The sequence below is a fragment of the Diplotaxodon limnothrissa genome, linkage group LG3 (genome assembly GCF_057381915.1).
Source record: "Diplotaxodon limnothrissa isolate DT_005_m linkage group LG3, D_limnothrissa_male_GT1.1, whole genome shotgun sequence".
NCBI lineage: Eukaryota > Metazoa > Chordata > Actinopteri > Cichliformes > Cichlidae > Diplotaxodon > Diplotaxodon limnothrissa.
Genome location: NC_140598.1, coordinates 28,600,690 through 28,617,037, shown reverse-complemented (window position 1 = coordinate 28,617,037; position 16,348 = coordinate 28,600,690). Strand labels below are relative to the sequence as shown.

The following is a 16,348-nucleotide window of genomic DNA, read 5'->3' as shown; positions in this document are numbered from 1 at the left end:
ACCTACACGGACATATTTCTCCTAAAGCTTTTGTCTTTGTGTCTTTTGAGTGTTTTTTTTAATTATTGTATGGTGTAAGCTAGTCGTTCATTCACAAAGTAAAGATTATAAGAACTCCCTCATCCCCAAGTCGACTGCTGATAATATTGTGATCAGTCTACAGACAGTCTACAGAAACATAAATATATATATATATATTTTTTTTTAAATATATATATGTTTTATAAATCATATAATATACTTGCTGGTCCTCTGAGCAACACAAATCTTTGAAAAATATAAATTATGAGCTCAGCCTAAATCTTGATTTTAAAAAAGTGAAAAACCAATAAAACTATAAGATATCCATTGTCAAACAAACAATTTACTCGAGAGCAGTCCTGAAAGTCCTGGATGAAGAAGTAGCATCAGTGAGTGGTTCAAAAGCAGCTGAGTGTTTTTAATTTTTGAAACCAACTGTTATTTTATACTCTGTGCACAATGACAGCTAAAAAACCCCGTAAAGATCAGAGAGGACAACAGATTTAGTCTGAAGCTCAGCCATCAGTGAGTCATTGTTGAACTTCTTTCTCAAACACTAAAGTCAGGCTCCATTTCTTTCTGTATATTTGAGATTAAAAATTATTTTGATGGAGAAATAAGTTTAAAAGTGCCATGGAAACTACTTCAGCTAGACAGAGAAGGGACATGTATAAACCTGCAAATGAATTCAGCTTAAACGCTGATGTTAATGTCCCTTAGTGAGGTTTTCCAAGTGATTACTTTCCTTTGAGCGCCTGAATAGGAACTGAGAGGGAAGTTATCTGTAAAACATAAGAGCATGGTACATCACACTTTCTTTGATCGTTCTTTTGAAATATATAAAAATGTTACAGTATCTTTTTTTAATTTTTTAATCCTTAATGTGTTTTGATGGAAATAAGTCACCGTTTCCACTTCATGATCCACTTTTTGATGATTCATGATGAAAAGGCAAGACAGTTATACTGAGTAAACATTTGCACAGAAGGACTGTTGCTTATGAGAATGGCATGTCTTTGTAGGGTTTGTAGGTTCTCATTGATGCCATCATTCAAATCCCAGTGTCAATGACCTGGAGTAACCCTCTTTTGAGGTGAGGCTATACCTCTCAGCCAATCAGAGTGTGAATCGGAAACCCAGCATCCACTTCCTCAGTCAGGTTCTCTGGCTCATTTTTCATTCAGTGTTTTATGCACACAGATATTAAATCAAATTAAATGTAAACACTTTATGAGCACAAAAACAGAAAAGAAAAGTTGGAGATTGATTTTCTTTAATTTATAGGTTTCATTATATAGGGTTTATATAACAACAATAACAGTCATATCAAGGCATGTGATTTTTGTGGTATAAAAACACTTGTGGAATAAAAACAGGGATATGAAGGGGGAGAGCTCCAGTAGAAACAGCATCAACAGATCAGAAAGATTCTGATAAAAGAAGGCTCATGAGTACAGACAAAATTCTGAGTCATCTTCATCATTGCTAACATTACATTCAAAGTGGACATGTGCAGAGGAGGGAATGGGAATATACTGGCGCCAAAGATGTTGAATATGGAGCTGTCAGAGAGGAGGAAAAGACCTCAGAGAAGATTCTCTGATGTAGTTTATGGGGGCATGCAGCAGGAGATGGAGGTAGATGATCCGCTGTGGTGAACAGGAGCAGCTTAAAGAAGGAGATGCTGATGTGCTCTTTAACAGTACAAGTAGTGCTTAGAAAACATCTATAAATAATAGCTACATACAATAAACTTTCAATACTCTGAATTTAAACTATTTAAACTGTAAGTACAGCTCCACCTCACAGCATTCTTTTTCAAATATGAGGATTTCCAGCTGGTGTTCATGAAGCTCATCGAGCAGACAGTTTTTTTGGACTGTTTTTCAGATATTTTACAAATAATGCTGTTATTGAATGTTCAAATTTTTAATCTGAAAATGTTTGCTGGACAGATCGTTGATGTTTTGCACCAAAGAAAAAAGAAACGTTAAGCAATTATTTAAATTTTCTTTTCGGATGAATAAATCCTTAGTTTAAGTTCTTTAGCGTGCCTTAAAGAACAGGTTGAAGTCTTTCACAAAGATGCTGAACACCAAATACACAATGTGATGGATAATTTCAGTCAACACTGAGAGGTTGAACCGCCATTAAGGTGTAAAAACCTCTGGGGCATTTCAAACATGCTACAATTCATTAGGATAATTTCTCTGTTGCCGTTTTCTGTACACCAAAAAACCAACAAGAGCAGTAACAAGAAGCAAAGCAGAAACTAACAGACCAACTTTCAGTCCAACAAATTCATCCTCCTTCCCTCCATCCTCTGTGTGTCCTCCTGTCTGACCTGCAGGTGAGAAACAGGTGTGAGGTGTCAGCTGTCAGGTAGGTGATGAGTGAAGAACAGAACAGAATCCATTTCCTCTTCAAACTGCTGTCAGACATTATCTACTGCACTCTGATCACATCACTCAGACCAGCTGCTTTCTACAAAGTCTCATCAACAACATCTTTAGAAACAAACATCAACAAGCAGGAAGCAGCTTCACCTCTGATCACACACACACTCAACTCTACTCACTCACCTGGAGGATCAACAACACTCAGGGTGATGATGCTGATGGGGTCAGTCTTCAGATGAGCTCTCTTCCTGCGGCTTGTTCTTCTCTGGACAACACGACACTCGTATGTTCCAGTGTCATTAATCGTCACATTGTTCAGAATCAAAGACACATCTCCATCCTTCATCTGTCTGTCCTGCAGATCCACCCGGTTTTTAAAAGATGGATGCTGGTCCTCAGGATCAAACTGCCCATCCCGATAGGAAAGGACATATTCATCTTCTATATCAGCTCTGCTCCACTCTACAACTATAACGGAGATGCCCTTGTCTGGAGCTTGACATGGCAGAGTGACATTCCCTCCAGACTCAGCTGGGATGACTTTCTGGTCTGAAAGCAGGAACACCATACAAGCAGAGAGGTTAAAGGGATCAAGTGTTCACTTCTACAGCAGAAAGTCACAGTGAGGATCACAGAGAAAGAGAGCACTAGTCTCTGGTTTATAGTGGTTGAATCCTTTAAACTTGACCATCAGACCTGATGCTGACCACAATCTTGTATACTAAGTACAGAACACAGATGAATGACATTGAGCTCCAAAATAGCTCCTGAAGTCTGCAGTAAAACTAATGTAAAAAATACATATTTCAGGCCAAACGAAGTAGCTTCATGAACCTTAATGAGGACTTGTTTTTTAGTATGCACTCTAGATATAAGAATGTGTAAAAACAATACAGACAGGAAAGTGTTACGAAGTTTCCTGTCTTTAAACGCCTTTGTGAAAGTGTCATATATATATATATATATATATATATATATATATATATATATATATATATATATATAATTATTTTTTAAAGATATTACCTTTGTTTTCAGCAGTTGCGTGTGAAAAGAGTTGATAAGCACACAGCAGGAAAATCCACACTTGAAATGATCTTCGAGTCATTGTGTGAATGGATTAAAAGCCTCTTGAGGAGTCTTTGTAATGCTGAGGCAAAGATGTAGAAGTCAGAGTGTGACTCTTTGGTAGTATTTTGTAGTGTTATTAAAGTTCACACATGCTGATCATCAGATGAGGTGCTGATTGGTCAAGCCCCGTTTGCCTGAAGCTGCTGATGTTAGTGGGCGTGGCTTTAATTTTTTTTTACGTGTGGTGTGTTTGTGTGTGATGCACTTGGGTCCTGGATTACGTCACACACAGTTCACGTTTTATCGCTTGTCTGGACGTCGAGTAAACACCGGCGGTGCACGCGCGGAAATAGCGGAAGTGGGAAACTGATGAAGAGTGAGGCTAGGCTAAAGAGTACAACCACTCCACACCAATGACTGTAGAAAACACACACACGCACACAAAACGTAAACTCGAAGGACTGGAGCTGCTGATCGAACAACTTTATCCTCAGCTGCAGTGGTTTAGTAGAAACCTGCTAATCCCAGACACCACCGTAGAGCTAACGGACAGAGCTAGCTACCGACAGGACAGTAGTTTAGAGGAGTTGGTTATGCTACTGTCTACCCTCGACACAGCGAGGAGTGTAACAGCCGCGGGATCGTAGCCAAACATGGATCCCAAGGCTCTGGTAGTAGTATGGTCAATACCACCCGTTGCTAATGCTATCTCTGAGTCGTTGTATCAGCTGTCATAAACAATCAGCTTCTAAGCATGACTTAGACCAGGTGTCATCAGTGACAGTGAAGGGCCTGCACTGGACCAGACACAGTTTAAGTAGATTTGACAACGTTTTAAAATACGTGACACTCTGGCGTGCCAGGAGAACAATGCGCAGTACAAATATGCACTGAATGTTCATATTCTTATAACAAAAATGCAGCAAAATGTTGGTATTAATTAAAATTAACATCTCATCTAAAACCAGGGGCGATTTTAGTCAGCAGGGCTGGAACGTTTATCACCGCGGGGGCGTCATTGCACTGCATTTCAGCCATAACCCGCCGCGTACCATAAAAACGCCGATGGTCTCCTTTGCCGCGGGACGTGACAAAACTATGGCAACGCCAGCATGTTACTCCTCGGGAGTGAGAATGGGCGTTTAATTAGCAACAGCAAAACATGGAAGAGCTGAGTTTGTGTCTCACAAACAGATTTTAGAGATTTTTACTTTGTTATAAGACTGGTGTAAAAAAAACACTGTGACGCGTTCACTGACATGTTCTCCTTCTTTCACTTTGCTGTTTATAAAGAGAACAGAGAGGCTCTGCTTTGTGCTTATATTCTCCTCCTGTGTGTTTGTGTGTGCAGAGTTTCTACCAGAGCCAAATGTCATCTACTCCTCACTGAAGTCGTCCACCAGTCCAACCACTGGGATCCAGCTGCTGCTCTCTAACTGGTCCACACAGCAGCTCAGACCTGACACATTCACTGTAAACACACTGGTTTATATTCTGTTTGTTCTCCTCGTGAAGTTAAGTACAAGCAGAGCTCAGAGTCGTCTGCTTATCAAACAGCTACACATTTTATAGGAACAGGTTTTATGGACAGAAATCTAAAACCTGTAAATCTGAAGTTCAGGAACAGATTTTCCTGCATCTACAGGATGGATCACAAATTACAGTAAAATATTATTTAAAACATCTGCTTCATGACTAAAGTGTTCAGCAGCAAGTTTCCATAAAGAATAAAGTAAAAAGTGACTTCAATTTGTAAAGCGAGTCAGAACAGACACCATGTTTAAGAAAATCTTTAATGTGCTCATTTAAAGTTTAGAAACGAATTAGTACTTTTAATGAATGTGATGTTTGCCTGTATGCTCTTAACACTGTCTGTTTCACTGTGCAATGTAATAAACAAAGAAATTAACATGATTTTTTTCATGTGAAGCAGCAGTACAGGTCATTTGTAATCATGTGGTCGTGTGGATTTGTTACACAGCTTAGTATCATACAAATTCACATTTCAAGGTCAAACTTATTTTAATGAATGCAAATCATTTTTTATGTAAACAAAATTATTTGCAGCACTAATAAACTTCCTTTATGTACAATGTGTTTGGTTTTCTCACATGAACTCTGGTGATGCATTTTCCTGACATTAAGCTGACATTAAACACCTCAAAAACACTTCTGTTTTAACATTCATTACTATGACACTGGCCTTGAACTATAATGCTGTATTGTGACACATGAACAATAGACTAAACCAGAACTGTTTCTGCAGTATGTAGCTCACTCCACATGCTCATTAGTGTTTGTCTTCACTGAACTTTAAATCACGATGTCACATAAAAACACATCACACTTTCACAAACCTCCATGGATTTAAATTCATAACACTGTAATAAGTCTATTGATTTGGTGTGTTTATATTAGAAGATGTGGTAACAGGTGTGAAGGCACCTGATAGCAGCTGATAGTTCAAATAGTCTTTTTTTCTGTTTTTTAAAGCCTGTTCTTCAATCAGAAGCTGATTTAGCAAAAAAGTTAGTTCTGGATTTAGTTTCAAGTTAGTGCACTGAAGCTGACCCCCTCTTAACCTTCTGACGAATTGTTAATAGAATAAACTGTTCGGTTGCTGCCCTCTACTGGCACTGGAGTGCTACAACACTCTTCAACTCTGAGTCTTCACCACTGAAAATGTAAAAACTCCACTTTATGAATGTGCATCAGCTGTTTTGCATCTGATATGGAGGAAACTTCATACTAATACAAGTTTTATAAAATGTCTTCTGTAAATACTTTTTATAGGTTTGTTCACACCTGCTGTTCACAGCTGGTTTCACATAAAGTCCAACCTCCTCAGTGACATCACACGGATCAGGAGTGCTCAGCTCTTTAAAATAAAAGCCTGCTACACATGAATTTTATAGACACTGAATGCAACAACAAATAAAAGCACAACTATAGGTTCAATTTTTTTGATCTATCCATAGTAATATACATTATTGGCCACTTTATTAGGTACACTTTGCTAGTACTGAGTTGCACTCCCTTTTGCCTTCAGAACTGCCGACCAATGATCAATCCAACTTCGAAATATAGTAGAAAGATAGTCTGAAAATATAAGAAATTATTAAACAGAAAAGTACTAAACAACTCACGGTGATGATGCTGATTAGAATCATAGGTCCTTCCACTCCCTGGACAACACGGCACTCGTATATTTTTATATAGTTTCCTTAATCATCAAATCCTTCAGAATCAAAGACACGTCTCCATCCTTCATCTGTCTGCCCTTCAGACCTATTCTCCATTTCTCAGGCCTTCACTCACTCTGCAGGATCATGTTTAAATAATCTGCTAAAGGTCCACTGCCCTCTCTCCCAGACATGTTCAAACCTCCACACTTATGTCATCTGAACCTTTCCAGTCCTCATCCACTTCATTGCTACCCTTACTTCCTCCTGACTAATCCTCTGCACTTCCTGATTCATTAATTGTCCTCCTCCCTCCATCTCACAACCCTGCAGAGGTTACATCTCTGTCAATGACGACATAGTACACCTATGTTGTAGTACACTTCTTAAATCCTTCTCAGTGCTAGAAGGCCTGATTCAGGACAGAAGAGAGCTGCTATTATTATTAGAGGTTAATCTGCATTAAAATAATGTAAAGTCTTTAAAGTGATAGACAGAGTGGCTGATACTTTACGTGTGCACTCAGGTTTTAGACTTCAAAAGTTTTTAATTCCTGGTTTTACTGATTAACTACTTTGTAAGTGGACAGCCTCTTTGACTACAAAATAATTCATGCACGTGTCTTTGCATTTTAATCCAAAAACATTTGATTCTCATGTATTTGAATTAAAGGTTTATCCTGTCTTATTTTTTCCATTTATGAACTTTCTTATGTGAATTGTGTACCTCACTGCAGTGTTTGGACACTTGGTCCATAGTTTAGAGGGAAGGAGTGGCAACCTCTGGGTACTGGATGTCTCCATTTTCATTTTTGGGCTGTGCTTTGTTCTGTAGTCTCGTCTTCCTTATTCCGTTGTACCTTTAAAAGCTTTTTCCCCTGCTGCAGATGAGAAGAGTGGATAAGCACACGTCAGGAAAATCCACATTAAAATTGATTTATGATTCATTGTGCGGATGAAATAAAATCCTTTTTATCATATGAAATGTCTTTTGTAGTCCATGATGATGTCGTATTGGACTCCGGTGGTGCTAACGCCCAGAGCAGCCGGCGTCGGTGGTGCGTTTTGTTGACCGTACGACTCCAGAAATGTGTAATTTTATATTTTTTAAGAGTTTCATCAGAGCTTTGAAGAGTTTCTTCTTTTCAGTCATCTTCTGATCTGCTGTAGGTCTTACTGGTGAAGCCTCCAGTGGGTGTCATGTTGCATTTCTGACCCTTGTGAGTATGTGCACGTCTGACCCATCTGGCAGTTATTATTGGTATTGGCTCAGTGTGTACTGGGAACCCAATTTGTTCTACTCATGTGGGAAAAGTGCATCTTCCACTTCCTTCCTTCCACAACCCAGGTCATGAACAGCCGAACCGAGATCTGGATGAGGATGCAGATCGTTTCTTTTTCACTCGGCGCAGCTTTTCTTGTATTTACGGTAGAGTGATTCTAATCTGCGCAGAATTTTTTCTTTGGTTTTACGACTCATGACACAAAAGCCCAAAGGAAACAGACCAATCCCGTGCACTGTAACGATGATGTTACTGAACCAGTCATATTATTTATCCAGAGTGCGTGTGAAAACCGAAAGCCCAGTTTGTTAAAGCTGAGATTAGGTTTTATATGAAATGTAGGCTAGTTAAGGAAAAAGAGAAACAGAAGCTCAATCTCGATTTTTGTGTTTATTATTATTTTAATAAGAAACCACAACTTCTTCAAAAGCTCCTTTTTTTTTTTAAAACAATTTTATGAATGCAAACCTCATCTTAATTGTTGTTGTAGCTGCTTTTAGTTCCCTCATTTCTGCAGCATCTGTTTGGGACCTACACCTGTTTGACATGGTGGCCCTGAGAGATGAAATGCACTGCAACGCAAGAAAACATAAGCAAATAGAAAAACAAAAAAAATGCTGCATAAAGACACAAGTGAAGTTATTTAGGGGAGACAATAACGTAGTGGAACAGCTGTGCAAGTGACAAAAAACTGAAACATGTGAAGGAGCAGAGAGGCTCACTGAAAAGAAGCCGGGGATTTGTTTGTGTTGCGAGGGAGAAAAAGATGCAGATAATGTGTTTTCTAAATCTGAGATTCATATGTTTGTTGACCTTTTGCTTTTCTCAGCTTGCAGTGGATTTGGCCTCTCAGGGCCACCATAGTTAAATGCTTTAATCTAATTTAAACATCACAGCACAGGTACTTCTACTACTGGACGTCTAACCATAAGTTATGAATATTACATAAACAAAAATGAATAGTAAAAGCTTCCTATATTTCAAGCAAATGACATTTTAGTTTGTGTGTAAAGTACATGTGAGTTGTTCTGAAAATAAAAGTGTGCTGTGAAATAGTTTTGAATTTCTGACCTCGCATATCTGTAGTTATAAATTGTGATTCATGTTAAGAAATTTGGAATCTAAGAAGAAATAAGAAGAAAAAATGTGATAATCTCAAACAGTTTGTTCCTTATGCATCAGAAAGATTTTCTTGGATAGTTTGTTGTTATTTGCATTTTTGTTTTCAGAGGTAACACAGTGCAGGTGTCTGCATTTCTAAAGGGAGTTCTCTGAGCGCAGCATCATTTTCCACCGGTGACGATTCATCAGAAAGTCGTCCTTCACGTCATTACAAGCAAAAACAAGTCAAAGTAATCAGCAACAATTAAAATATAAAAAATATATGATTAAAATATAAAATTAAATGTCTCTTGATTTGCTGGTTCTGGGGATCCAGCAACTGGGCAGTGAAAATGCTAAATTTATCACAAAGTTCTGTGTCTTGTTTAATCACGAGCGCTGTGCCAACATCTTATGAAGCGCTGGTGGCCACTCTGACGGCCACTAGGAAGAAGGTGATTGCCTTCCAGGGAGAGCTGGTTCTGCAAAGTGTCCACAACAACGTTGACATCATCCGGCTCCAAGAATGAGAAGCCGGTGCTGGGATAGGACAGCTTTCCTTCACAACACTCAGTTTTAGAACTGAACTCCAATCACCAATCGGATTTGACTTAACAGTACACCGCCAGACTCAGCTGGCATTTCTGCATAGGATTTTTTTGCTTTTTGCTTTCAGTGTGACAAATTAAGTATTTTATGCTTCAATGATTTGGACCACAGATCAGGAATATAATACTTTTTGCTAATGCATTCACTTGCCTCTACAGTTTATTATCATGACCCCAGACCCCCACAGGACATAGCTTACAGCTTTACCACCCTGAGCACACCTAAACTTATGTGATCCTAAAAGCTAAGCAGGGTTGAGCCTGGTTAGCACTTGGATGGGAATTTGCCTGGGAATACCAGGTGCTGTAAGCTTGGGGTTACTGTAGAGCATGTCGCCTACTTACATGAAGGATATATGTATATGAGCAATGCTCAACTTCACTTTCAGGACAGCCTGAACACAGAAAGAACTTAATAAATTAACAAAACACTTAAAATTAGAAACATACCCCACTTTTCAAAACACAATACTACATAGATTCAGAAGTCCACAAAACACTGGGAACAAACCCCAGGATCCGAACGCAGTTGAGCTTCCTCACTTTTGCTCTTTAAATCATTATCAAAGATCCATTTCTTTATTTTTCCATTTTACTTTCATTGGGTTACACGGCACACTGCACTTTCCATGTGAGTCAGTGTCACATGATCCACAGCCACAAAGACAATAGGGCCATGCTGAAATCATGGGATCAGCACCTAAATGTGAAACTGCTGAGGTTTTTTTTTGTTTTTGTTTGTTTTCTTCTTCTTCTTTTTTTGTAAAATGTTTAATTCAATGTAGTCAATATAATTTTATTTATACAGCACCAAATCACAATAAACAGTTGCCTCAATGCATTTTATATTGTCAGGTAGACCCTACAATAATCCATAGTGATCCATTACTTGTAACATGTGGGGCTAATATGCTTAAAGTGATCTCATTTGGTTACAGTAATGTCATGAAAACCTGCCATTGTGACAGCCCTAATCGAGCATAGGGTCAGCATAAAAACAGTCTTTTCTCCAGTAAATTCAGTCTTTAGCATGGAAGCCAATCATGTTACATTCATCATGTTCACCTTCTTTTTAAGACAGTAAAAAAAAGGTCAACATGTTATTTCAGGACATTTTTAGATAAGAAAGCAGGACTCATGGTTCACCTTTCTATTCCTGCACAAATGATATTTTTAGAAACTGAAACTGGTTAACTAACTGAAAAGAAGGTTTCAATGGCACAAGTCAGACATTTAAAGATAATTTTGTTATTTATTTTTCTATTATTTTGTTTTAATGGGGTTCTGTATGGAGTAACATGACACTCATGTCAGTGGCACATAAGTTGATTCTGTTCATCTGGACGTAACGTTTTCTGTGAGAAAAACGTTTCGTCACTCATCCAAGTGACTTCTTCAGTCTGACCTCCCAGCCCTTTGTTCCTTCAGTGGGCTGGTTTCAGTCATTATGCAAATGTACTGTTTATAAGATTGGGGAAACCTGCAGTCAGCTGAGACTGAAGAAGTCACTTGGATGAGCGACGAAATGTTTCTCCCACTGAAAACGCTACGTCCAGATGAACAGAATCAACTTTTGGAGATTTACTTACCTGGATGATTGAGCATGCATCAAGACGTTACAGTTTTTCTTAATTGCTTTGACCTGCCTACAGAGACTGGATCCCCTCAGTTTTCATCATCACTATCTGAGCAGAGCAGGAGACACTTCTTGGAAATGTGTTAACCCTTTCTCATTGGCTTGACAACTTTTCCCCACCTTTTTGCAAAACAATTAATCTCATTCAAGCAGTCCAAACCCCATTGTTTAAGCTGTGGTAACCAAACAGAAATCACCTATTTCTAACTATTAGAAACTACCAAGATCAGTATGAAATCAATAAATCACCTGTTTTTGAAGTCCTTACCACAAACTTTCATTTCGCAATCAGTCTGCAGGCCTTCAAAGATGCCACATCTGTGTAGTTCTTTACCAGCATCAGTTGAGGAGGTCTAAGGTGAGCGATTGAGTATCAAAAGTGGCAATTTCTTATACTGTAATAGATTTTATTTTGGTTTATATGTATTTTTTTGTAATATTTCCAGTGTTTCAATATTCAGTCACAGTTTGGAAAAAAGTCATTGACTCAATAAAATTAGCATCAAACTATTTCTGATTCTGTTTCATATTTTAAATGTTTTGGCATTATTAGAGCCTTTTGCAAAGACAATGTGTCACTTTGAGCATGAGTGCCTCTGTTTAGGCCTTTGTGTTAACTGTTTGGAAAAATGTGGATTTCACAATTGGAAAATTACTTTCTGTTCACCATTTGTGTGACTAACAGTTTCACGTCCAGGTGACTGTTGTTGCAATTTGGTGATATATAGATAAAACTGAATTAAAACGTCTGGTGTACAGCTTACTGAGAGGTCCTCTCATGGGCAGTGTGCAATCACAGAAAATAACAACCTCAATTTCACCGTAACCCTCACTGGAGAAAAGGCAGTCTGGAACAATTGTTGAACATTCCTCTAAAATCAGTGCTGTGAGAGTGACTTTACTTTACCAAAAAAGAAAAAAAAAAGAAATCAGATCGTGTTTCATTTGAACAGTAAAGTACCACAACAAAGAATAAATGCACCTATGTAAGAACAAGTATCACTGCTGTGGAGTTTTACATGTTTTCATGATTACACATACAATGGACAAGGTTTCTATAAAAATTACACACAGTCTAAACAAATTACAACATACTAATTATTGGAGCTTAGACAGTCCAGGCCAATATTTTACTCAAATACATCGGACAGTATTTGAGTATTTTGTTATGATCTGTAATCTGAGTTTCTAGTTACAATCTGGATTATTTTATGTTGTAATACAATATACTATGGTCCATATGCTCTAAATTTGTCCTGCTTTCTTAATCTATTGGGTTGTTGTAAAGTGGTGGTAGGTGTCATCAACACGTTCTCACTGACAAAGCGGGTGTGTTAGGCCGCAATGTGGTGGAGCAACAGTTGTTTATCGTTTATGACATAAAATAGATGTAAACGGAGCTCCACTGGAGGCATTTGTTTTGGAGTTTTCGGTTTGTGTGGAGTAAATAAACGTTTTCCTTTTTTTCTTTTTTACATTCACCTCGTTTTTGCTACCGAAAGGCCTACAGCCAAGCACGAGTCAGAAACTTTACGTCCAGCAGAAGCGACGAAGGACCGAAGATTGCCGCTACACTAATAAATGTTTTATGAAAATCTGACACTTTCAAAACAGAAGAATACATGTTTTATAAAAATCACGTTCTTTGATGATCATATTACATGTGTCACATTTTAAAAGGAATATATACTTGGACAACTGTTCACAAAACAGTTTTAGAGAATGCAACACGCCTTTACTTTTCCAAAGTGCGTGTACGCCTCTTCCAGAGTTTTGTGTTTTTTACAATTTTGCAATTTTACAATCTTACAATCAGACACAATAACTCACGATTATCTAAGACCTGCCATCAAATGTCCGTCACTTCTTCACAATCATTTTTTCATTTAATTTTATTTCACACATGGTTCAACAGTGGTTCGTGTCCGCTGCTCTCCTCGGGTTTGCTGGATCAGATCCTAATGCAGAGGCGTCTGAACTGGGGGGTAAAAATGGCTCTTTGGCAGTTTATCAAAAAATATCTTAATGATTTTATTGACGGGTCTGGGAGGAGTTCGAGAGATTGTCATTGTACCCACACTGGCTGATGTGCGAGACGAAACACACCATCGCGTGGACTCTTGCTCCTGTGCGACCGACTCATGCAGAGGTGTGGCGTGTACCTGTGCTTCCTATGTTCCTTGTTTCGGATTAAGCAAAAGCAAATAAAACGAAATAATGCTTAACGGGGCGTGCAGCCTCCATCTCCCCCATCCTGCTCTCTGTTGTTAAGAAGCAGCTGTTTTTAAGAATAACCTTTTCCATGTCTAAAAATGGGGCATTTTTGTCAGTCCAAAACTGCACTTTTTGTCTAAAATTAAAAAGGGCGCAAAATAATAAATTCATTTAATAGTTTTCATTTCTATCACACACATTATATTGCATTGCAATATGTTCATGGTGTTTTGGGTCATATGATTATTGATTATTACCGATGGAGAAAGAGCTGAGTCATGATGGACTGAAATCTGAACTGAAAATCAGCGCAAACAAGTTATTATAGAGGAAGAATAAATTTGGACATTAATTTTTTTTTTGTTTGTTTGCTTGAGGTTTTTTTTAACCATTATATAGCTTTCACGGACTCGTGATTTGGTTGGTTTTTCTTTTTTGTTTTTTTTTTTCAGTTTTAGGTTCTTTTCCTTCAGCAGATATTTTGTGGTTGGTTTATGTTTATATTCACGTGCTTTCTTAGTTTTTTTATTTACTTAGTTTTACTATTTCTGTCTATTGTTATACTTGGTTTATATTCCTTGATTCGCTTTATTCCTCCCGTGTGTTATGTTGTTGTTGAGTTCGTGTCACTTTGAAAAGTGTTCTTGCGTTTTGTTTCCCTGTTTTATGTTGGTTGTCTGTTGTGCTTTGTATTTAGTTTCACTTTCCTCGTCTCGTTCCTTTGATTCGGTTTAGTTCCCTTGCTGTGTTTTCCCGCTGATAAACGAGCAAAAAAAGTAAACCAGCGAACAGCACGAAAGACAGTCTCCTCCTCTCACCACGAAATGCAAATAAGACGAAAGTTGGCGCTTCCCATGCAGTTTGGCACCACCGCAACTCAGCTGTGTCACCACGTGATTTCTCCTAAAACGATATCTGCTGCTTTACTCTACCTGACTTGTTTGTTGCCCTCTTCGTGTTGTCCTTCTGTGGGTGAGATTTATTTTATTATTTTATAAAACAGAATATATATTTAAATTTTGTTTAAAGAAGTGGTAGCCTATACATTATATTTTTTTTATATTGATTCAGTATGTATGAGTATGTGGATAATGGATGCTTGTGTGGCGGGTTTATGAAGCGCAGGTACTCCGAGGTGTGATTCAAAACACACATGTCACGTTGGCTGATTTAAAGTTTTTGTGCGTTTGACTCCAGCTCCAGGATTATTTTTTTTCAAAGTCCCTGCTGTCTCATATTCCTACTCACTTTGTTTGTGGATGAGGATAGATATGGACTTAGGAAAAGAGGAGTTTGACTGACAGTTAGTTTGAACTAGATCTTATGGAATATGTATTTGTAAAAGTTTCACTTTCAGAATAGCAATCTGTCTCTAACAGGGGATGAAATGTTATAAAAATACTTTGTGAATTTGTTGTTTGAAAATAATCGTTAATTATGTGAGGATCGTAAGGACTGAATCTCATGAAGATTTTCCCATAAGTCTGTCCAAATGTTGCATTTTTCCAGCTACAAATGAAGTGTTTCTTCAATCTTTGTTGTCCATTCACATAGTACGATATTGAAGGGCTGTTGTGTTTTTTTTTCTTCAAACGATGCTGAAGGAAAAATAGCAGCAACAAAGTGACAAAGACTATTTAATTATTATATTAATATTATATATATTATTATATACTAATTATTAAAATTACTCGCAACCATGAGCTACTCAGATGTTAGCATTCTGTAATGCCAGAGGTTTAAGTACTTAGTTACTGTATTTAAGGAGAATTTACAAGGACTTCTGGGATGATTTTCATCTCTTAACCCAATTTTGATCTCAGTTGTCATCCTGGTTAATTATGTTTCACTTTCTTTCGAATGTAGGAGGAAGAAGAGATATTTCATTTTTATTATCGTCTGCTCATCTTCAACTTAACGGATTCAAGCTCAGTACCTTGATTAGAACCAAAAGTCAGACTGTTCAGTTAGCTTTGCACAAAAATAGCAGGCGACTTGAGGCAACTGTGACTTGGCGCTATTGTCGTGTTCAAAATTTTCAGATTGAAATCAGGAGATTGTCTCTCTTTAATAATTGAATCGAATAGAAATGCCCTCCAAGGAGTTAATATGTTAATTAGAGAATTAACTTAAGTTAATATTCAGTTAATATGAGATTCTTGTGAGTAAATTCTCATTATTTTTTAGGAACGATTGGTGGGGCTCACTTTAAACACTCAGTATGAGGAGAGAAGAGTTTTTGGTAATGTCCCCACAGTTTTGAGCCATCCACGTAAACTATCGATTACACACTTCTTCTGATTGCATCTCTCCTCCTAAAAATTAAAACTCCTTGTAGCATCTATCACAACCACAACAAGCACAAGATATGATTTTTCAATTAATGACATTTCCAGTAAATTGTGTGCAATAGACTTTCACATTTGTGCTACTCATTTAAATATTCTCCTCCTGAAAGGGAAACTCCTACAAAATGATATGCAATAAGACCAGCCTCAAAAATTCTCCTGTTCCTAACTTGCTGTCACAAAACTGGCACTGTGTCTCTATAGTAAATCTAAAAGCTTTTTAATATCAAAATAATTTAAATCTGGACCTAAACATTACTTTAAAATTCAAACCTTTCTAATAAAATATATTTTTCACAGGATATTCTCATTTTAGAAGTCACTGGAGTACAGATATGGATTTGTATGATATGGATTTTGTAGTCCAAGTTTTGCATATTGTAAGTTCAACATATCCAACATTCAGCATCACATTGTTAGTGATGTTCCAAATTTCAGAGCATTGCTCTTCTCTTTTCTTAGTATCAATCTTCCCATCAGCCTTTA

The 16,348-nt window shown here is 37.6% G+C and overlaps 1 protein-coding gene and 1 pseudogene across 1 annotated transcript; one reads left to right on the top strand and one right to left on the bottom strand.

The window, feature by feature from the left end:
* Positions 1–2,077: 2,077 nt before the first annotated feature.
* Positions 2,078–3,576, bottom strand: LOC146635230 (programmed cell death 1 ligand 1-like). Its single transcript, XM_085346183.1, has 3 exons — positions 3,447–3,576; positions 2,604–2,969; positions 2,078–2,365 (listed from the first exon to the last, which is right to left on the bottom strand). Exons 1-3 carry the CDS (start codon positions 3,526–3,528, stop codon positions 2,208–2,210), a joined length of 606 nt encoding a protein of 201 aa, XP_085202309.1. The 5' UTR covers positions 3,529–3,576; the 3' UTR covers positions 2,078–2,207.
* Positions 3,577–9,360: 5,784 nt separating this feature from the next.
* On the top strand, positions 9,361–9,586 carry LOC146635229 (costars family protein ABRACL pseudogene; annotated as a pseudogene).
* The last annotated feature ends 6,762 nt before the right edge of the window (positions 9,587–16,348 follow it).